At 44.5% G+C, this 21,115-nt stretch overlaps 1 protein-coding gene across 3 annotated transcripts in view; it reads right to left on the reverse strand.

The window, feature by feature from the left end:
• The window catches only part of SMYD4 (SET and MYND domain containing 4), a 42,496-nt gene that overhangs the window by 6,609 nt on the left and 14,772 nt on the right, over window positions 1-21,115 (reverse strand). For all 3 annotated transcript variants that reach the window (XM_083172133.1, XM_083172135.1, XM_083172134.1), the window contains exons 3-6: window positions 8,966-9,110; window positions 7,017-7,106; window positions 4,248-5,250; window positions 175-357 (exon numbers count right to left, since the gene is read on the reverse strand). In XM_083172133.1, the coding sequence (XP_083028259.1) occupies window positions 175-357; window positions 4,248-5,250; window positions 7,017-7,106; window positions 8,966-9,110 (1,421 nt within the window). The remainder of the gene's footprint in view (window positions 1-174; window positions 358-4,247; window positions 5,251-7,016; window positions 7,107-8,965; window positions 9,111-21,115) is intronic.

Raw genomic sequence — 21,115 nt, forward strand, 5'->3', positions numbered from 1 at the left:
TGTATTGCAAATTGGGACAATACTATTACAACACAGCATAGTGATAAATCAGTCTCTAAGATGTTCAAATTTAAGTAGTCATGGCTGACTATACCATGGTCATAATTATTAGTTCATATGTAACTCAAATATATTCAATAATAGAGTGTGTATCTATTATCACATAAAGCATACCGTAGCAGTGCACCACCTCCTCTCCTTTCCTGATTGGTCGGCTAGCTTTCACCATGGCACATCTGCCCTGGAAAGTCACACTGGTGTTTGGGTCACATGAGTGATTTAAAAGGCTGAGAACTGGGAAGACCGCAGTGGCAAGACGGACATACTTGTTGCTTTCCACCAGTGAGGTAGCAGACTCTATAAACGAAGAAAAACACATTTCACCTGAAGTGTCTAATGATCTGTCAGTGGCAAAGTGCGCTTAGCATCAAGGCAAGAGGGGCACCACAGAAATTTCCCATTGACCATATGGTGCAAAAGTGCAAATGGTGCAGCTGAACTGGGTTTCACAAAAAGGGGCTTCCAGTCTAAATGAGAAAAAAAATATATATATACATATATTTGTGTGTGTAATATATATATTTATTTACACACACACACACACACACACACACACACACACACACACACACACACACACACTAATAAAAATAATAATAAAAAGTTAAGAATATACATTGATCTTGGAAATACAACAAAATTAGAATACTGAGGGCCCTATTGAGCATTTTTTTGCACTTCTGCACATATGCAGCCTCAGCAGCTCAAACTGCGGTAGCATTTTGAGTGACAGTGGGCATGTCCAGACAGGTTTCCGGGCGGATTCTTGTCGGCTGCATGTCACATGCAGCTGCTGCGAGCTGCATCTGACTCCGCAGCCATGCAGGCGATGTGATTGCATTGAGGGACTTTGCATGCTGGGTGGCCTTGCCTTGTGGCGAGTGAACCCCAGCACACAAGAGACACCAGTTGCAGTTTTACTTTTTTTTAATCAAAACAGCAACAGATGCTAAATTAGGCTCTAAGTACACAAGCCGCTGTGTAACTTAAGAGTAGTTTTAAGGATCTGGTCAAACACTTTGCAGTTAGAAAAATTAGGAGAAAACTTTTCAAATACAAATAATTATACAAAAAATAAACATAATTTTCCATCTTTCTATAAGTTTTGTTTCATTTTGAAAAATTAAAAGGTTTATTGTTGTATACAGGGCTATTTTTCAGGGGATGCAGTTAAGATCCCGGCGGTCGGGATCCCGGCGTTCAGAATCCCGACGCCGGAATCCCGACACTTTCTCCCTCCTGGGGTGTCCACGACACCCCTGGAGGGAGAACAAAATAGCGTGCCAAGCGTAGCGAGGCACCGGGCCCGCTGCGTGGCGAGCGCAGCGAGCCCGCAAGGGGGGGCGATCCACGTCCCCCCCTTGTCGGCATTTCGGCTGTCGGGATTCCGGCGTCGGGATTCTGAACGCCGGGATCCCGACCGCCGGGATTACATACCGGATGCATTTTTCAGTAGGCTCCAGCAGGAACTGTGGCCATTATTCTAGTTCACTCTGACAAAATATTTCTTAGATGGACAAAACCATGTGCACTGCAGGTGAGGCAGGTGTTACTTGTGCAGAGATAATTAGATTTCGGTGGGGTTTTACACCTGCCTCACCTGCAGTGCACATGGTTTTGTCCATCTAAGAAATATTTTGTCAGAAAGAGTGAACTAGAATAAGGGCCTCAGTTCCTGCTGGAGCCTGCTGAAAAATAGCCCTGGTTGTATATATTTGAATTAGATTTATATAAGAGTACCAAAATATTTTTAATGCTTAGTGCCTCTAATACTCCTTTCACACGCAGCTATATGCTGGGTTTTGCCTGTCAATGCACATCAACCTGGGTCATGGAGCCGAGAACTGGCAAATACCTTAATCTTGTGTCTTTAAGAGACATAAAGGTCTTAGGCCCTTATTCTGATTCAAATGCAAAGGCAAATTGAGTGAGTTATTTTGTTTCTGTGCAGGGAAAACACTGCAATATAGATCTCACTTTGAAGTAAAACTCCACCCAAATCGAACTCTCTGCACATGTTACATCTGCCCCACCTGCAGTGCACATTGTTTAGTCCATTTGAGAAAGAATTTGCCTTTGCAAGTGAACCAGAATAAGGGCCTTAAGCCAGCCTTAGCTAGCAAAAAACACAACAGTGTATTATTTGCACAAAAGTAAATTAGCATCTAGGACAAGGGGGCAAGGGTCATAGGGTCAACACAAAGTCAACAGGGCTTAGGTCGACACATGAAATAGGCCAACATTGCTAAGTCTAGGTAGGAAGGTCGACACAAGCAAAAGGTCGACAGCAAAAAGGTTGACATGTGGTTTTCATGAATGTAGTGTAGAAGCTGCTGGAGGGACACATGACAGTGAGCTGCTGAAGGGCATGGACAGATATGTATAAGCAGCACAACTGTGCACATTATGTGTATAAGGGGCACTACTGTGTGATTTAATATGAATAAAGGGCACTACATTGGATGTAATATGTATATGATTGTGCTACTGTGTGCTGTAATGTGTGTGTGTGTGTGTGGGGGGGGGGGATACGTTCATTAGGTCTACACCAACTAGGTCGACATGCATTGGTTTGACACGGGTCAAGGTCGACAGGTCATTACGTCGACACAAGCATTAGTTCAACATGGGCTAGGTTGACAGTCAAAAGGTCTACTTGGGGTTTTTCACTGTTTTTTGAGCCGACATGTGCCGACAGGTGGTATTTCATGCCCTACCATCCACTAGGGCGTGGTGGGAGAATAAAATAGTGTGCCCGAAGCATTGCGAGTGAAGCGGTGCACTTTAAACGTCGTCCATGTCGACTGCATCGACATTCGGGTAAAAAAATTGAAAAACCCATGTCGACCTTTTGACTGTCGACCTTGCCCATGTTGACCTAATGCTTGTGTCGACCTAGACCCATGTCGACCTAGTTGGTGTAGACCCAACAACCCACACCCGGTGTTGGTATTAGGGGAAAGGAGTACTACCACCTCCCCAGGACCACTTTAAGCCCAAGAACCAGGACTGGATGAACAAAATATTGGTTTCTTTCAGTGATTCATCCATGCTGCACCCTGTTAGCCAGGACTTTGGCTTATCCCAATATGACCCCTTCCACCAGCTACATAATGCTCTGCTCCTCCTAATTTATGGCTGCCATTACCTGTGTGGCAATACCACTCATCAATTAACTCGCCCAGCCCAGGTGACAGCAATAACTAATTCAAAAGGGAAGACCAGGATCAAAGTAGTTTGTACCTGGTGTAACAGGCCAACTTGGCTCACAAATGTTTGCAAAACAGAACAGGTCCAACAGGCACAGTTCTAGTAATCATCCCTGGGGAAACACTGCATGGCATAGCTGCCAGTAGGTATTTGATTTTATATGAGGGCTGTAGCAAGAGCAAATGAATGAAATGTTCTATAAACTGTGAATACAAAAAAAAAGGTACTTATGTAGTATCTGGGCTGCCGATTTTTTGATTGTATGCCTTAAGTTAAGGCATACAATCAGATGCGATGCGATGCGATATCGCATCGCATCGCATCGCATCCGATATCGGATGCGATGACCCGATTTTTCCATAGGAATCAATGTTAAAATGATTCCTATGGAAAAATGGGTCCTTTTCATACCCCTACTATCCAAGTGGGCATGGAGTTGGATATAAACCTGTGGCGAGCGTAGCGAGCCACCGAGCCCGAAGCGTGGCGAGCGAAGCGAGCCCCGCGAGGGGACGGTATTCGTCCCCTCGCGGGGCTCGCTTCGCTCGCCACGCTTCGGGCTCGGTGGCTCGCTACGCTCGCCACAGGTTTATATCCAACTCCATGCCCACTTGGATAGTAGGGGTATGAAAAGGACCCATTTTTCCCATTGAATTCCATGTTAAAATGGACTCAGTCCATTTTAACATTGATTCCTATGGAAAAATCGGGTCATCGCATCGCATCGAATCGCATGGTCGCATGCGATGCGATCTCCCGATCCGACCCGATTTAGAAATCGGCAGCCCAGATACTACATAAGTACCAAAAAAAAAAAACCAGAAGTCCCTTACCGTGAACTTTCCATGGAATACAATATTTACTGTATCCCACGGAATGTACTTTGTATTAAGGTCAAAACAGTAATACATTATTTTTTTGCAATTGTCATTTAAAACTTTATTTTTAAAATGTGTGAGCAAAAGAACAAAGATTACCTTCATATTCTTCTCGGATGTCAGTCACTGCCTGGGCGTTACAGTGCAGTTGAAGCATGTGCAGGAGTATTGCTGAACCAATTATCTCCACGTCTTGGGTCCTGTCTTGTCCTGCATGACCATCCATTCCCAAAGTGCCCTCGCCAGGTGGCAATGCTGCCTTCCTTCGCAGCTGATCAATGCGCAGTTTCTTGCACAACGCTGCACTAGTGAGTGCGCAGAGAAACTTGTGCTCATCTTTGTGATGTTCAACGTGAGGCTGCAGGTTAATTAAAGATTTATAGTCACTGCAATAATGCTCATTAGAAGCATTCTTCAAAGCACAGCTTGGCGTTGTAACCCTGGTATTTGATGTTTGAGATAAGACCTCTGACAGCTGTCTGTAGCCAGCCAGCAGGACTGCCCTGAGTGCAACTTGGCAGAAAATGCCAAAGCAAAGTAGCATGCTACCCAATGAGCACTCAACATCGTGATACTCTCCCCAGGCCTCGTCCATGCATTTGCTGCTACAGTATCCGGCTATACTGCAATGCTTACAGGGCAGAGATGCCAAGGTCCTCTGTAGGCAATGGTGACAATACAGTTCATCGTTACCAACTGTCACATCCCATGCACATTGTCCACTTGATGTCTTCCTATTAGGGATTATTACACTGACATAAGCTTCTTCCTTTATCAAAAGATCTCCCTGTGCAATATCTTCAGAAGCCACTAAGTGGCGCCCTTTGGAACTTTTGAATTGTAGAGACAGAGAGCTAGAAGCGTTGGCTAGCTGCAGGTTTTTGTTCAGCTTCAGGTCCTGTTGTCTGTCACTCGTTGAATATTTAGTGAGCTCCCCGGTTGTCTCAGTCAGCCCAGCGCCTTCTGTCCTAGAGGATTTACTGTTGGAGGAGACAGATTGTCTTAGCTTTTGCAAACACTCCGTTTGTCGTTGAAGGATTTTGCTCTTTAGCCGCTCCGGATACCCGTGTTCTTGTGCACGATTAATGTCCTCCAAGCAAACCTAATAGACAATTCCCCAAGGGTGAAAGAAAGAAGAACAATTTTACACATTCTAGTTTAGTTTCTGTGGTTTCACCTCTCAATGAGAGCCAGGCGGAGTGTCCATTCTATTGGAAGCAAGTAAACCTAACATGCACAGAGATGGCTTGATGTGATTTGATAGTACCCTACTTGTGTAAGGGGTGTGTGATCTAATATCCTGCTAGGAGCAAGTTCCCATCCACAAGTAGCCACAGAAATAGCATATGGATCTAATAGCAATCCCCTTCACAATTTGACTGACAGGAAGACAGAGTTTGGGGGTGGTAACCGATCGTTTTCTGGGCGTGTCAGAAAAAACGCTGGCATTACCCAGGCACTTTAAGGTAGGGCGTGTGACTTCAGCCTGTCCGTCGCAGAGTTGTGAAAGGGTCAGATCTATTCACCTTTGCACGGACTGGAATAATAATATGATGGTTCTGAAATTGCATTTGGATTTGCAGGTCAATAGCAATATTTTTGCAATTCACGCGCAGATATGCATGGGGCGGTTTTTTTTATTATCTGAGTGGCGACTACCTACGCGCAGTCCTTAACCGATCAGCCTTCAGGGCAGAACCAGTTTTTTCTTTCAAAGCGGCAATCATTTACATTGGTTTTGACATGGAAAGGATTGCCGCTTTAAAGAAAACTCTTACAAAGGCCCGTATCTAAAATCTCTCTGCACCGGTTACATCTGCCCCACCTGCAGTGCACATGGTTTTCTCCATTTGTGAAGGAATTTGCCTTTTGCGAGTGAACCAGAATAAGGGCCAAAGTCCGGCACTTCATTTTCCTTGCAAGCTATTATTTCCACCCAGCAACTGTTTCACCCTCAAAAAATAAAAGCAAATGGGTAATTAGCAGAGAAACGGGGGACCTGACACAAACAGCATAAGCTCACCCGATACACAAGAATGCAGCCAATGGACTATGAACTAGTCTAGCCTTGGTAATAGAAAAATCCTCAGGTCCTAGTAGATGAGTCGCTGCCATAAGCAATTTGTAGAATAGACCGTCACCAAAGACAGGGATCACAAAGTCCCCAGAAGTTTCTGTCCAGCTATTGAACAACAGAAAACTGCTCTCTGCGGCTGCTGAGAAAACACGCACAGTACAGATCTTTGTACATTAACGTTCTATAAAACGACTGACAAACCTTCCATGTTATACTGTAATAATAAAGTTATAAACATGCACTTCCACGAAGAGAAAAAGGTTTGTAATAGATTTTCTTTAAATGAAAGATCCAATAGAACAGACCTCTAAAAGCCGAATTGCACAAAAGTCCCCCAGCTGTTCGAGACTAGATTTAGCAGCTAATGTATTTAGGAAGCGGTACTGTACATTACCCATAATTAAGCACACCATGCAGGATAAGTAGCTAAGTGACTATTAAACTGTCCAGTTTGTCATGGGAACTGCACCTTTAAGTTGAAAAGTTCTGTGGAAAAATAATTCAATTACCGCGCTACCTGCAGCTTGCGAACAAGCTATTTATACGCTTCCGAAAGTCTTCATAATTAAAAAATAGTTAGAGAGCTGAAAGGCTCGGCTGGAGAAATGACAGATGAATGAGGGAGACATCACGGAGCACAACAGCATGTGTGTGAAAGGAAATAAGAAAAATGACAGGGCTAAGAAAAACTGAGATCTACAGCATGTGGTTCACCGAAATGATGATTTACATTGAAATCTTGTGCAGGAACAAACCTGCAGAATGACAGGAGAGATGTAAACAATACTTACTGAGTAATGGCCAAGGTGAAAGAGAACTGCTGATCGATTGGCAAAGCACACTGCAATCTCCTCCGTGCCAGGGATGGCATGTGAGATAGCCTGCAGGAAAGACACTTGTAGGCTCAACAAAAGTTTTGCAGAGTACAGGTAGCACAATGAAGCCTGATTATCACACACAATACAAGCCCACAATCGGATTTACACTTCCTGCCATTCTACTCCCGAGGAAACAGTGGTACACCTTATAAATAGTTTTTGTTTTTACACACTTGTCATAAATAATGGAGGAATGAAGCTTTAACCATGTTTATTAGGTAGAGATTTTCCTACATTGTAACCATATATTGAATCTGTGGGTGAAATGTAATAGGATGAGAGATTCAGAAAGTTAGAGATCTGGTAAGAAATCACCAGTGTTTTTAAATCATTTACACTGCAAAATCAAACTAGTTTTGCAGTGTAAAGGATTGCCGCTTCAAAAAAATAAAAAATAAAAAATTTCTTACCAAATCTCTCACTTTATGAATCTCTCATCCTATTACATTTCCCCTGTATTTCAGTTAAAACTAAATAGTCCAACCCAGGTGACGGCAATAATGAATTTAGAGAGCAGACCAGGGTCGGAGCATTTTGTACCTGGTAGAAAAGAACTCTCAAATCTACGCAAAACAGAACAAGCCCGAGGTCAACAGGCACAGATATAGAATATGCGGTTGAACAACGCTACACTCATTTCTGTAGGATGTCACCGTGTACACCTGTGAGCTCTGCATATAAGAGAATACAGGCCTATATCTTGGTGCATTATAACCCTTGGCACCCTGCAGAATCCATATCATGTAGAAGAAGCACCGATCGCTGTACTAAAACCAGTGCACTTCCCACTGTACATTTCTTGGGTGGTCGATCTGTCAATGATATTCCAAAACCAGTAAAGCACTGAAGGAACCGTCAGCGTACTGTGGCCCACTGGCTGTGTCATAACGCAGGTCATTGTTTGGAGCGGTCCCGCCAGGAAAAGGATACTGGCTGTCCCCTCCACCTCAATCCCACCCCACTGGAGGTAAGCACGGCATCCTCACCCTTAAGGTGGTATTTAACCCCGGGGTCTGACTGTCGGAATGTTCTGACAGTCAGAACCCTGCCCCGTTTTTGGTCCGCTCGCCAGTTTATCGGGAAGGCGGAATTCAATGTTCCGCCTGTCGAGCGGCGAAAAGGGGGGCATGTCAGCGAATATAGCCGTGGATTGTCTAGATTCGGCCGTGAACTTGACAATCCATGGGCGTTTTCAGCAAAACGGACCCGACTGGTGTTAAAGTTGGGTCCGTTCTGTCAAGCTGCCTCTTCAATGCTGTTGGAAATGACAGCATTGAATAGGTGCCCGCCACTATTTCCCCTGTCGGAAATAGGGGCAGGGATTGAATACCCCCCTTAGTGTGCACAGAGAAAGCAGCAGACCATCATGCGTCCTATCTGCTGTGGTAGGGTTTGGTCAGTGCCACTCCTCGTTACGCACGCAGCCACACCCTCCCCCCTAAATCATATCTTGGGGGGATACTGTAAAAGGTAAGTTAAAGGTTTATAAAGTGTTCAAAAGATCACACGTTTCAAAAGATTGCTAAAAACCTTTTTTCAAAAAGTTTTTTATGGACTTTCAAGTGATAAAAATGATTTCAGATACAAAATCAAAACCATCCGCAATTACAAAACTGTTAACGTTGGATGGCACAAGAAATTTGTATTCAGGTACCACTCTACTGCTCGTATGTGCCGTAATATAAGGAAAATGCCCTAAATCTAGCTGTTGCCTATATAAAACAAGTTTCCAAACAGAAAACTCTAAAACACCTTGTTGGAACCTTTTCTGATAAATTATGCTACGCACCACAGTCTGATATCAGTAGGAATAGCAATGAAGAAAAGGGATTTCACTTTTCCCAAACGGCTGCTACATGTACCTTGGAATATAAAGCTGCGGCAGCTGTGTACTGCTTCCTTCCAAACCTTTTATTCCCCTCCTGCTTGTAGAATAGCACAGCGAGAGGCTCTTTCTCCACACTTAGATCACTGCACAACCTTTCCACTACCTCCTCATCTTCCTGCCTGTGGAGAGAAATTAAAGACAGGTGCTTGTACAGTGTGCATACACATGCTCTGTCCCCCAGTACTTGCAAGCCCAATCCCCTCTGCTTGACTTTGACATAAGCATTACCACTTGCAGAACCTGTGCTTCATGCCATGTGAAAATGCTCCTTTCCCACTGCGTGCTGAAGAGGAAAGAACACTTTACACTCCTCAAGACACCGCTGATCTTGGCCTTGATCTATATGTGACAGATCAAAATGTTTCTGAGCTCAGCATGGAAATGTACTGTACAAGGTGTCAACCAATACATTTTAAATATAAATTCTGTTGCTCTAAAATGTAACACCTAGCAGTGAACAGATGTATCTATATAACACTGTGTCTCTTGCTGCCAGGCCACTGATGCCATCTAATACTACAGGTAGTGTAACATCTTTTACAGGTAGTGTAACATTTTTTACAGGTAGTGTAACATTTAAAAATAAATAAAGGTTAATAAGCTACCTGAAGAGTAGAGACGTAGTAATGACCTCTGTGAAGGTCTCAAGGACTAGTGGGTATGCCTAGGTGGAATGTGGGTTGCACTTGGAGAGATCTGATGGGCATATGGGTTGATGTAATAGGGTCTGTGAGGGATGTGGCGAGTACGAAGTGGCAGGGGGTGCATAAGGGAGGTGGTTAACCATGGTCAACGTTTATCATGTTGACACTACAATGTCATCGTACTTGTAGAAGAAAAGTACTCTGTCATCATGAGAACCTTGACATGTCAATAGGACAACATTCTCAAACCGACACGTTCACAATATTGCTAGTCTGTCATCCTGGGGATGCCTCTGGTTAGGCACCTCCAGAAGGAGGTTAGGGTTAAGCTGTGGAGGATTTGGCTGTCTCAGCACCCCTGGGACATGGAAGTACAGTATATGCTTGAGCGGTCACTGCCACTGCGTGAAGGTAAGAAATCAATAGGAGTCACTCCATGTCAGTTCACCCAGGACTCAGCTTTTCATGCAACCTTGTACAGTTGACTACAAACACATGCCAAATTGTCTAGGCCTCATAGTTTTTGAGGTACAGTATAAGGGTTAAAGGTGCACAAAATGCTATGTTCATATGAGGTGTGTCACACCAGGGGTCTGAGTCGACGAGACTGAGACCTCTGGTGGGGACCTGGACCGGTACCTGAACCGGGGAGGTTGGAGAGGACCCTTGCGCATGGAATGCGCGACAGTGCACCCGGAGCCAATGAGTAGTCAGGAGTAAAATACAACCGAGTTTATTTAGCAGATGGTTGTAACAGGCAGACAGTAAAGTATGCAGGAGTTATAACACAGTCTATGCAGATAGCAATACTTTACAGACGACTGATGAAATGTATCGATGGTGGAACATCGGATCCAGAATATCGGATGTGGAAACTGTGGGTCCGGAATGACGGACGGAAGCTTAGAAGCAGGAGATCCGGAGTATCGGATTTACAGGCGATGATGGAACATCGATGGTGAGCGATGGTAGAACATCGGAAGGACCAGAGTCCCGGAGCTAGGCTTGAGTGCTGGGCTGTAGATGCAGGATCACAGGAGATGGAATAACCTGGACTTCACAGGAGATGGAATAACCTGGAATACACTGCAGCATAGGAGACAACACCAGCAGGAAATACACTTGCACGGAGACAAGGACAGCTGACCATACACTGGAGACAACTGAAGCACTAGCAAAGGTTCTGAGAGCTCCCAGCATACTTATACCCACTGAGTGGCCAGGATTGGCCGGGCAGGAATGACTGGGAGATCAGAACCCTCAGGATTGGACAGGACAGACATGTGACTGGGAAGAACATGGCAGCCCCCATGTCTGCTATGGCGGAAAAGTGTGTTTGTGCACGCCATGCTGGATACTGGGAGCAATGGCGGCGGACGGATGGATTGCCGTGCACTGAGCACTGTCACTGGGAGACAGGGGAGCGGTGCGCCGCGCAGCCGCGGACTCAGCAGCGCTGAGAGGACTGGAGGATGGCAGCGGTGATGGCGCACGGCAGACAGGACGCCGGCAGGGATGAGACTTGGACCGCAAGCTGAACCTGCGGAGGCACTTAGCCAGTAAGAAAGTCTGTCTGACAGCTCGGATCGTGACAAGGTGTATGTGGAACACAATTCCTAGCTCAGTGCCTCATCCAAATAGAACTTGTTGACCCCTTGTCAATAAAAGGTATGGAGATTCCAGAAATAATAAAAAGTTTTATCAATCTTTTCTGACTCTTGAGAGTCGTGATACATTCCTTTACTTCATACTTTATTATTTATTTGGCGCAAAAAATAAAAGTGGGTTCAATAAGCATTATCAACCTAAGGCAGATGAGTTCTGGCCCTTTTTTGTGTAAATTAAACCTTAAAGTATCCTTTAAGAGGCTATGAAAGAAAAAGAATGGGATCTCGATTGCCTCTATAATTAGCTCTCTCTAAAAATGAAAAATGCCGTTAGGTATAATTTTGCCCGCTAGGGGAGGATTTTAAATTGTATATTTCTAGACATAGCGGTTTTTTAATTTTGCATGAAAACCTGCAATTATACTGTGAAAACTGCCCCAAATATTTATAGCCGATACATTTCTGATGTAGCGGATTCTAACTTCCGAGTGGGTAGATATCTAACGTTCCTCTCTTGTTGCTATTCCAATACATTTCTCCCTACCAGCAGGCTATGTATATTATTGCCTTATGTGTAGGGGCAGGGGAAGGGAAGGGTCATGGTAATGGTAACAGATTACCATGCTCCCCTTCCCAGCCATTGTGGATAACTCATTTAACAGTTTGCTGCAGGTTATTGATGGCTTCAGTAGTTTTTGAGCCTGAATATAAACTGGTTTAAGTCAAATATATTTCCTCTTTGTCATGTTACAAAACATCACTTACAGTAGATTTTGAAATGCAAGTAACTTTGGGTTTGGATAACCAATATGTTATTATAAGCATTAATATGGGTTGGTATTGAAATCATTTACAATGCAGAGAGTGACATCCTGATGGTTAAAACCCTGAAGCATTACAGTAATTCCAGTAAGTATTTTATCGTAAACCCACCCCTCCTGCAGCCTAACCCTATATGTGCCCTCTGGCAGCCTAATCCTAACCGTTACCCCCCCCTCCCAGCATAACCATAGTAACTGTAAGGCAATACAACAAATGCAAAAGTGACCCATCTCAATTGTAAGGCAATGCAATATAAGACTGCACAAATTAATTTTAATTGGAAATTGTCAATCTTTGAGATTTGATTGTCCATCTGTATGCGACTAAGTCTGCCACTGTATAAGAAGCACTATGATGCAGCTTCCGTAGCTTTTTATTACCCACACACCAAGTTCTGTTGCTTTGTATACGGGTTCATGGGGGTATTCAATTCCGTGCTGGAAACTGTTGGAAATTACGTTGATCTGCAAATTATTCCCAGATCAATGTGTTTTTGTCAAAAACTGTTGCCTTTTTCAACTATATTTTAGTCATGTTTCGACTTTTTTATTTTTTTTAAAATTGAGTTGTTTTTATTGGTTTTCCAACATAAACAAACAAAACTGGCATGAAAGTCCGACAGAGGCAAATGATACCCCTTTTCCATCTGAAACCAGTGTTAAACACGGGTTTTTGAACACGGATCATACCTGTGTAAGACACGGGTAAAAACACTGTTCACGCTGCACATAGACCCGTGTTATACCCGTGTCAGAGCCATTTACACTAAACCCGGGTAAATTTTGAAAAATCCCAAGAATGCCCACAAGACATAGCTTTTTTCCAGTCCAAACCAGTTTGAAGTCACAAATGGGACAAAGGGAAGGGGTGGTGGTGGGTGGGGACTTCTTACAGCATTGCAGCAATGGAGTCTCAGAGTAGCTGTGTCTATGCTGGACTTGCAGACATTTTGCTGTACTATTCTGCCATGGTATATGGTAAAGTATCCTTTACTGTTCCTGTCATCTGTCTTCTTATTTCTTGTGCCCAGCGCAGGAGGAGCTGCTGCTGGGAAGCCTCCTCGTGGTCAGCGTCTCCCAGCGCGTCTCCAGCAGATGACATCATCTTCTGGTGCCCCTGAAGAACCAATTACCGGCCTCAGAGCGTTACATATATATATATAAAACACGGGTAATGTGCATTTACACTGCGCACAGACCCGTGTCATTGCCGTGTTTTACCCTGGTAGATACCAGGGTAGAATTCCCTGGTCTCTCTACCCGTGTTTTGTGAGAAGGACACATTCACACTGACTAAAAACCCGTGTCGGTGCGCGTCCACGAGCAAAAACCCGGGTAGAATTTGCTAGTGGAAAAGGGGTATTAGACACATATCACATGAGCACATACATTATTTGTGCATATACAGAACGATAGGGTTACATTGCAGTAAAGAATGAAAAGAAGTCATGGCTCCCTACACCCACATAAGTATATCGTAGTTGCCCGAAGGCGGCATCCAGACAACCGTTAAAACAGGATATATAAAAGCGCATTTGTGAAGTGATTAGTACAGGAACGTATTGCTATGTCATGAATCAAAATGGGCTAACAAAGAATACCTCCTGCCAAACCTCCACACCAGTTCAAACCTATCTAAGGCTAACAAATTAGTCCTAAGAAGAACCCCAAAGCAACCCTTCACAAACCCCCCTAAGGACCCAAAATAAACCTCCCCTAAAAAAAAAACCCACCCTGTATGACCTAACCCCAATCTAGGTATACCTGGATCCCATAAGTAACCTGCCCTCTCAACTAACTACAACTAAGAAGGGGTAAAGTAGTGGCCTGCACCTTTTAATAGCTACCTAGCCTAAAAACCTAATTTCCCCCTCACTCCCACCCTCCCCTCCCTACTAGCACCTATCTAACCCTCCCCCCCCCCACCCCATATAAAGGATAACAAAACGAGTGTCTAACAGGGGCAATATAAGCAGAATCGAATCATTGTGAGACCAAAGGACAACTCCTCTGAACACTACGGGTAATAAAATTAAATATCTTTACAGTAGACCAGGCACAAAGTATGGAAGTATTGAGCAGAGAGTTTAGGCATTGTTTCAGATTTGGCAGACATATACACCAATGTCATTTAGTCTGGCCAGGTGTCAACTTGTTTCATACAGGTAGGTACTGCAAATACGGGAATCCAAATATCTCCACAGTAAAACTGAAGCTGCCTGTCTATTCGATCAAGTCCTGGAAACATATAGGAGCAGGATAGAGAGCCAGGTGCATAGATCTGGAAGTGCACAATTTCTGCTGCAGCTGGATACACATCACCTTTATCCATCGAGTCGGGAGTACCGGGAGTAATAAAGGATTGCTCTGTTTGATGTAATAGTTCCCTTGGCCGCTGAGGCGTGGAAGTAGCGCAGGTCAAGGTTGCAGGATATACAGGAGGGGTCTCCATCGGACCGAGTGCATGAAGAAGTCGTTGGGTAGAGGCATTAATGGCCTCGATTATGTGCTGCAGAGATATCGACATTGTGTGTTTTAGGTTGCACCCACACCAAGTACAGTGACGAGATGGTGGCGGCTAGCACACCACCAGGTAGTTAGGATAGTACCTCTGGTAAGTCGAGTAGAGAGCATCCAGTGCAACAGGTGATACACAGTAAGACCCAATTAGGCTGTTGGAGCACCACAAATCAATATATAGGATATATAGTGAAGAGCACTAGCAACAGGCTCTTTTTATAGCAGGAATTAAAACAGTGTTCCAGGTGGTCTGACTCAAAGCAAGCAAGTGTAGCACAGTACCTGTCGAAGGGTGTAGAAGCAGAAGCACCAGTATGCCAGACACCACAAATAGTCTGCAGCAGTAGGAGATATGCTCGAGTAGGTCCAGGATATATATACAAAAGCTGGAGCAATCAACACAGCAGGGCAGGATGTCAGTGGCGGGTGGTAGCAGGAGTATATTTTCAGTCGGGTCCAGCCTCTGTCTCCACTCCCAGAAGCCGCGCGACAGACCAAGCAGACTGCAGCTCCCCGTCTCCGAGGGCTAAGATTGCAGCGGGCCGCGATCCCGCCGCGCACCCCAGCAACAGGATAGGGTCTGAGCAGCGCTGAGTCCCCGCAGCTCACCGCTGACAGCACCAGCTGGGATGGATGATCTCATCAACAGCGCACCCGGCTCCTAGACCACCACCACGCCCAGCAGACAAGGCCGCAGGAGGACCCGCCGAGGGTTCCAAGATGGCGCCTGCAGCGCGACACACCACAGGCCCAGACAGCCGCCTCTCCCCGCAGGCACCCAACAGCAGCGCCACAGGTGTCCCAGGAGGATCGGGGAAGATTCCGGAGAGTAAGTGATCAGGGGCAGGGTGTTCGTGGCCTCCGGGACAGGAGATTTAGGCAGGATAGATGCAGAGCCCGGAGCACACACGTCCGCTCAGCTAGAAGGTCAAGCCACACCCCCTGCAGTGTCGACTTTTAAAGAAAGGTGAAAACTGCAGCAGTGAAACATGTCTAAAAACCCATAAGAAAACGTCCGCAATTTAATAAAGTCCCTTATTCAGATCTGATCGCGGTACAAATTTATTCTCAAAATGGGCAAAACCATGTGCACTGCAGGTGGGGCAGATGTAACAAGTGCAGAGAGAGTTACATTTGGGTGGGGTGTGTTGAAACTGAAATCTAAATTGCAGTGTAAAAATAATGCAGCCAGTATTTACCCTGCACAGAAACAAAACAACGCACACAAATCTAACTCTCTCTATACATCTGCCCCACCTGCAGTGCACATAGTTTTGCCCATTTTGAGAATAAATCTGTACTGCAATCAGATCTGAATTAGGGCCCAAAGTCCAAATTGAATACCACCTTTGGGACAACAAGATGTGGAACTCCACAGCGCTACCTCCGGAAATGTTTCTTGTTTCCCTATGTATATATGGGTCAAGACTTAACAGATATGGAAAAGAAAATATAACAGTACAGATTTCAATTAGTAAGAGTCCATATATTGAATTTTCAAATCCTTCCAAATCCTAGGGTGACTCACCTAGTCTGGCTAGGAGATGTTCCCATAAAGGTTTCTTTCTAAATATAAGAAATGGAAACTCACCAGAGGGCAGTGCCCTATTTTCATCCAAAGGTATCTTTTTATTTTCGATCCAAGATGACAGGACACTCTGAATCATCCAAAGTCCACAATTTATTCCTTTAAAACCAGGACATTCACCCTCCCACTGAACAAGGAAGTCCTTCTCCCACCCGGAATGGAAGAAATATAGTCCAAGTTGTGCAGATGTTATGACACCAGTGGATAGGGGTTCAGTCCAAATACCAGTAATCCTCTAAAAACACCAACGCGTTTCGAACTTATACAGTTCTTCCTCAGGGTGAAGTTCTTCACCCTGAGGAAGAACTGTATAAGTTCGAAACGCGTTGGTGTTTTTAGAGGATTACTGGTATTTGGACTGAACCCCTATCCACTGGTGTCATAACATCTGCACAACTTGGACTATATTTCTTCCATTCCGGGTGGGAGAAGGACTTCCTTGTTCAGTGGGAGGGTGAATGTCCTGGTTTTAAAGGAATAAATTGTGGACTTTGGATGATTCAGAGTGTCCTGTCATCTTGGATCGAAAATAAAAAGATACCTTTGGATGAAAATAGGGCACTGCCCTCTGGTGAGTTTCCATTTCTTATATTTAGAAAGAAACCTTTATGGGAACATCTCCTAGCCAGACTAGGTGAGTCACCCTAGGATTTGGAAGGATTTGAAAATTCAATATATGGACTCTTACTAATTGAAATCTGTACTGTTATATTTTCTTTTCCATATCTGTTAAGTCTTGACCCATATATACATAGGGAAACAAGAAACATTTCCGGAGGTAGCGCTGTGGAGTTCCACATCTTGTTGTCTTTGTGGTATTTTTTTGGGTTTGGTATCCCAATCCGGTGGTATTTCCAGCAGCAGTCTCTGTTTGTGAGCGCGAATAACTATTGTCATTTTTTGTATTTAAAGTGTTCTGAATACCACCTTTAGTCGCACACAGACTTACAAGCGTTACATGTTAAATTAATTATGATTTTTGCGTTGCTATTATGACACACCGTTGCACAACAAATACTTTTAACATGGCTCACTCACGGCAGACATTTCGCGCTGTAGACAGTATTGAGGCTAGGTATATGAGAACATATCTCTATATTAAAAAAAAGGGAAAAGAGAAGTCCAGTACATACAGTGCAACTAATATACACTTGTAGCCGAGAGCATGCAGTGTAGCAGCTGCAATTGTTCCTACATAAGTACATTCTCTTACAGTAAAAAGTGCTGATTACTCAGATGTTAAAGCATGCATACTATATAATCTGAACATTCCTACAGTGAAAGTAATAAATACGTTCAGCAATCATACTTCCAACTAAACTTTCCTAGGAGTTTTTTTGTCTTTTTTACCTCTGCAATTCTGAAATTACACCTTTAATAATAATAATAAAAAGATATAATCAGAAGAACATTTTGGTCAAACAGTTGTTCCATTGCAAACAGGCCAATTGGGGCTGCATTAGGAGAAAGCGATAAAATGAATCTATGGAAATAAATGTGGTATAATGGAAGAAGACATTATGCCTAGAGCAAGAGCTCAGCTATATTTTAACTTTAACAGATATTCTTTTCAGTATTGAAATGTAACCGTATTGACAGTGAAGAAAAGATGGCTGACGCGGCGCCCTCTATCAGTTATCCTCTGAAAATGCTGCATGTAAAGTCAATCTTTCAATTTGTGACCAACTCACATCACACAATATGGGGGTTATTCAGTATGGATTTTAAAAAGTAAAATCTTTCTGAAATGAACAAAACCTTGTTGAACTACAGGTGGGGCAGATGTAATGTGCAGAGAGTTAGATTTGGGTGAGTAATTTAGTGTCTACATTGCAGTATAAAAATAAACACACCCCACCCAAATATAATTCTCTCTGCACATTACATCTGCCCTACCTTCAGTGCAGCATGGTTTTTCCCATTAGAGAAAGATTTTGCTTTTGAGATCCTTAAGTTCCATATACCCTGGGCATTGTACGGCCTGTATCTCTGTACGGAGATACAGGCCACAATGGCCCTTATTCTGGTTGGTGCGGTAATGTCTGCGTGCGGTCGGTCCGCCGATGTTTTGTGTCTGCGCATGTGCAGAGGCGTCTCTGCGCATGTGCGAACGGGACGCACATCCAAATTCCGCATAAAATGTGTACACTACGAACAGGGGGTGGAGAGGGGTGTGAAGGGCTGTTTGGGCTCATTACCATATGTTTACACCCCGCGTTTCATGGGCATTCCCATGAAAACGCTGGGCGTACGCATGGTAATGCGGCCGTGACGCACGTGTAGGGGGCGGACATATGACATTGCCGGATGTCAGCTGCTCGCCCAGATCTCTGCTTTTGCACGGAGAAATGTCCGTGTGGTCTGAGGTTGCGGGAGCTGCCTGACCACTCGTTCCTGCATTCGATGGTCTGCGACCATCGAATGATGGGGGAGGTTCCCTGACATGGAGGAGGTGTATACATGAGAAATACACTTGCAGTCCGTTCGGACAGCTTCTTACCACGTTCGGACGGAGTGAGCGATCCGTACGAAAGGCGGGGTTTAGGACGCACGGTCCTGGCCGCATATTCGGCTCCGTCTGCACAGACCAGAATAAGGCCCAATGTGATAGACATAGCAGACATCGAAACCCCAGGCAGAGAAGAGAAACTGAACTGGTTGTAAAAGCTGTGGGGTGCTAGATAGAACACTACATACTGTTCATAGATGAAAGCAGCTCAAACAAGAAAAATTAGCTGCTTTCAGCTCAAAGTTGCCCAGTGTGTATGGGCCTTTAGTGAATAACACCCAATGGATTATTGGAACACATCCCTCGCACATACAGCTAAAGCACAGGCGGAAAAATCGGTCTCCAGAACCGAAAGTTGGTCACGTTTTCCAGGTTAACTGGCAGGATCACCAACTATCACCTTTAAAAATACACAGGTGACCTAAAAAACATGAACTGTGTGGGGTCCTGAGGATAGTGTTTATGAACCTGTAAACTAGTGTTCTAAGGTTCAGCATGGTAATTTTTTTATTGCCATTAAATCAATTACACATCAGAATCAGCTTTATTGGCCAGGTATAGTTGCGTATACTAGGAATTTGATTTGGAGTGCTGTGCAACAGCCAGGGTGGGAACAAGTAACAGTGACCGTACAGATATAGATCACATGTACAGATATGCACTAAATGTATCCTGGTGTGTGACACGGACATGGGGAATATATATTCATTGAGCTGTAAAGCACCCAGGCAGCCATTTAGCGGCACACCACTTGGCGATTGCAACAGCCACATAAGTAGCAGGTAAAAAAACAGTACAGATATCGAACACGACAGGGGAGACATGTGGTACATAATCTGGCTGGAGGACCACAGGAAAACTGGGAGGGACCACAGCCCAAAGGCAGCAGTGCACAGCCTCATGCCTGCTCCCTGCCAGGTAAGATGACAGCAGCCCATGGCATACTAGGACAATCTGTGAAAGCGCCTGTGTAGTATGAATTGTATGTAAATAGTACATGAGCTAGCAAAGATTGCATAACAATCGAATCTTAGTCGAATAGCAAAGGAATCTCACCGTGTGTATACACCATAAGCCTACATTGCTGAGTATGCTTTTTCTCTATGTGTGGGCAAAAACATGCTATGGTGCCCACACAGATCTAGTTACACCCCTGCTCAATACAAAAGTGGCTTCTGCTATAAGGGCAAGTCAATAATCGAATGCCATTTAGTGCATGAAATGAATTTAGCACCTATTTGTAAGCTGTACACAATTTAATGGGCTGACATGGTCGGTGGGTCCACCAAATGCCATACCAAGCAATAATCCTGTCCTTGCCTTTGTGACTTCTTAATAAAAAAACTTACTCCTTGAACCGAATGTCCATGCAGCTAAGCACATACTGTAGGCATCAATCCAATTAGGTGTCAGTTTGTGTACACTCTGTAAGATATATCTGCAGATCGTTCACAGACATATTGCTGGTACACATTGGCCGATGGTCCATCAATAAATGAGCGTTTAAAGCCAACTCAGACCTAATAGGATTGACCTCATATACCGCTTTCAGACCTCAAAATGCAGGATCGTACCAGGACTTTGAAATGGTTCAGTCCCGAAGCAACCCTGCATTGTGCTCTCTCCAGCCCCTTCAGCGACCCGGCAAGGTGGAACATCATCGGGGGAGGGGGAAGAGGCAGCGGTTAGAGCCGATGCTGCTCCAAGCACGGACTCCTCCATCAGTATGAATGGGAACCGGGTCGCTCGACCAGATGAACCTGTTCACAGTGCACAGCAACGAACTGGCATGCACCCTTGTTTTTTAACCGGTTCGTAATGCTGTCGGTTTGCTGGACCCAGTAAGCCCTTTCAGATCACACCTATTACCGGGTCGAACCTGCAACAAATTGGCATGAACCCGGTAATTAGGTGCGATCCAATTAGATCTTCCCCACAAGAGTAAAAAGTTGCTGAAGGGGCCGGAGAGAGCAAAATGCAGGGCTGGTTTGGAAGTCGCGACTGAACCATTTAAAGTTCCGGTGCAATCCTGCATTTTGCAATCTGAAAGCGGTTTGTGAGGTCAATTCAATTAGGTCTGAGTTGGCTGTTTATTGATGGACCATCGGCCAGTGTGTACCAGTAATATGTCTGTGAACGATGTCAGTTGATCTGCAGATATATCTTATAGAGTGTACTCAATTTACTTCCACAAACACACCCACTGTGTGGGTCAAGTAATTAGGAGTAATAGTGAAGGCACCATTACCCCTTTCAGATCGCACCTATTACCGGGTCGAACCGGTAACAAATTGGCATGAACCCGGTAATTAGGTGCGATCTGAAAGGGTAATAGTGACCTCACTGGTTTTTCACAGCGTCCCCCTGTGCTGCTGGCCTTCTGCATGGCGGTTTGTACTGAACCCCAAACAGGTATCTTATCCCAACTTCTTAAT

Source organism: Crinia signifera, chromosome 2, assembly GCF_055691185.1.
Source record: "Crinia signifera chromosome 2, ASM5569118v1, whole genome shotgun sequence".
Taxonomy (NCBI): Eukaryota; Metazoa; Chordata; class Amphibia; order Anura; family Myobatrachidae; genus Crinia; species Crinia signifera.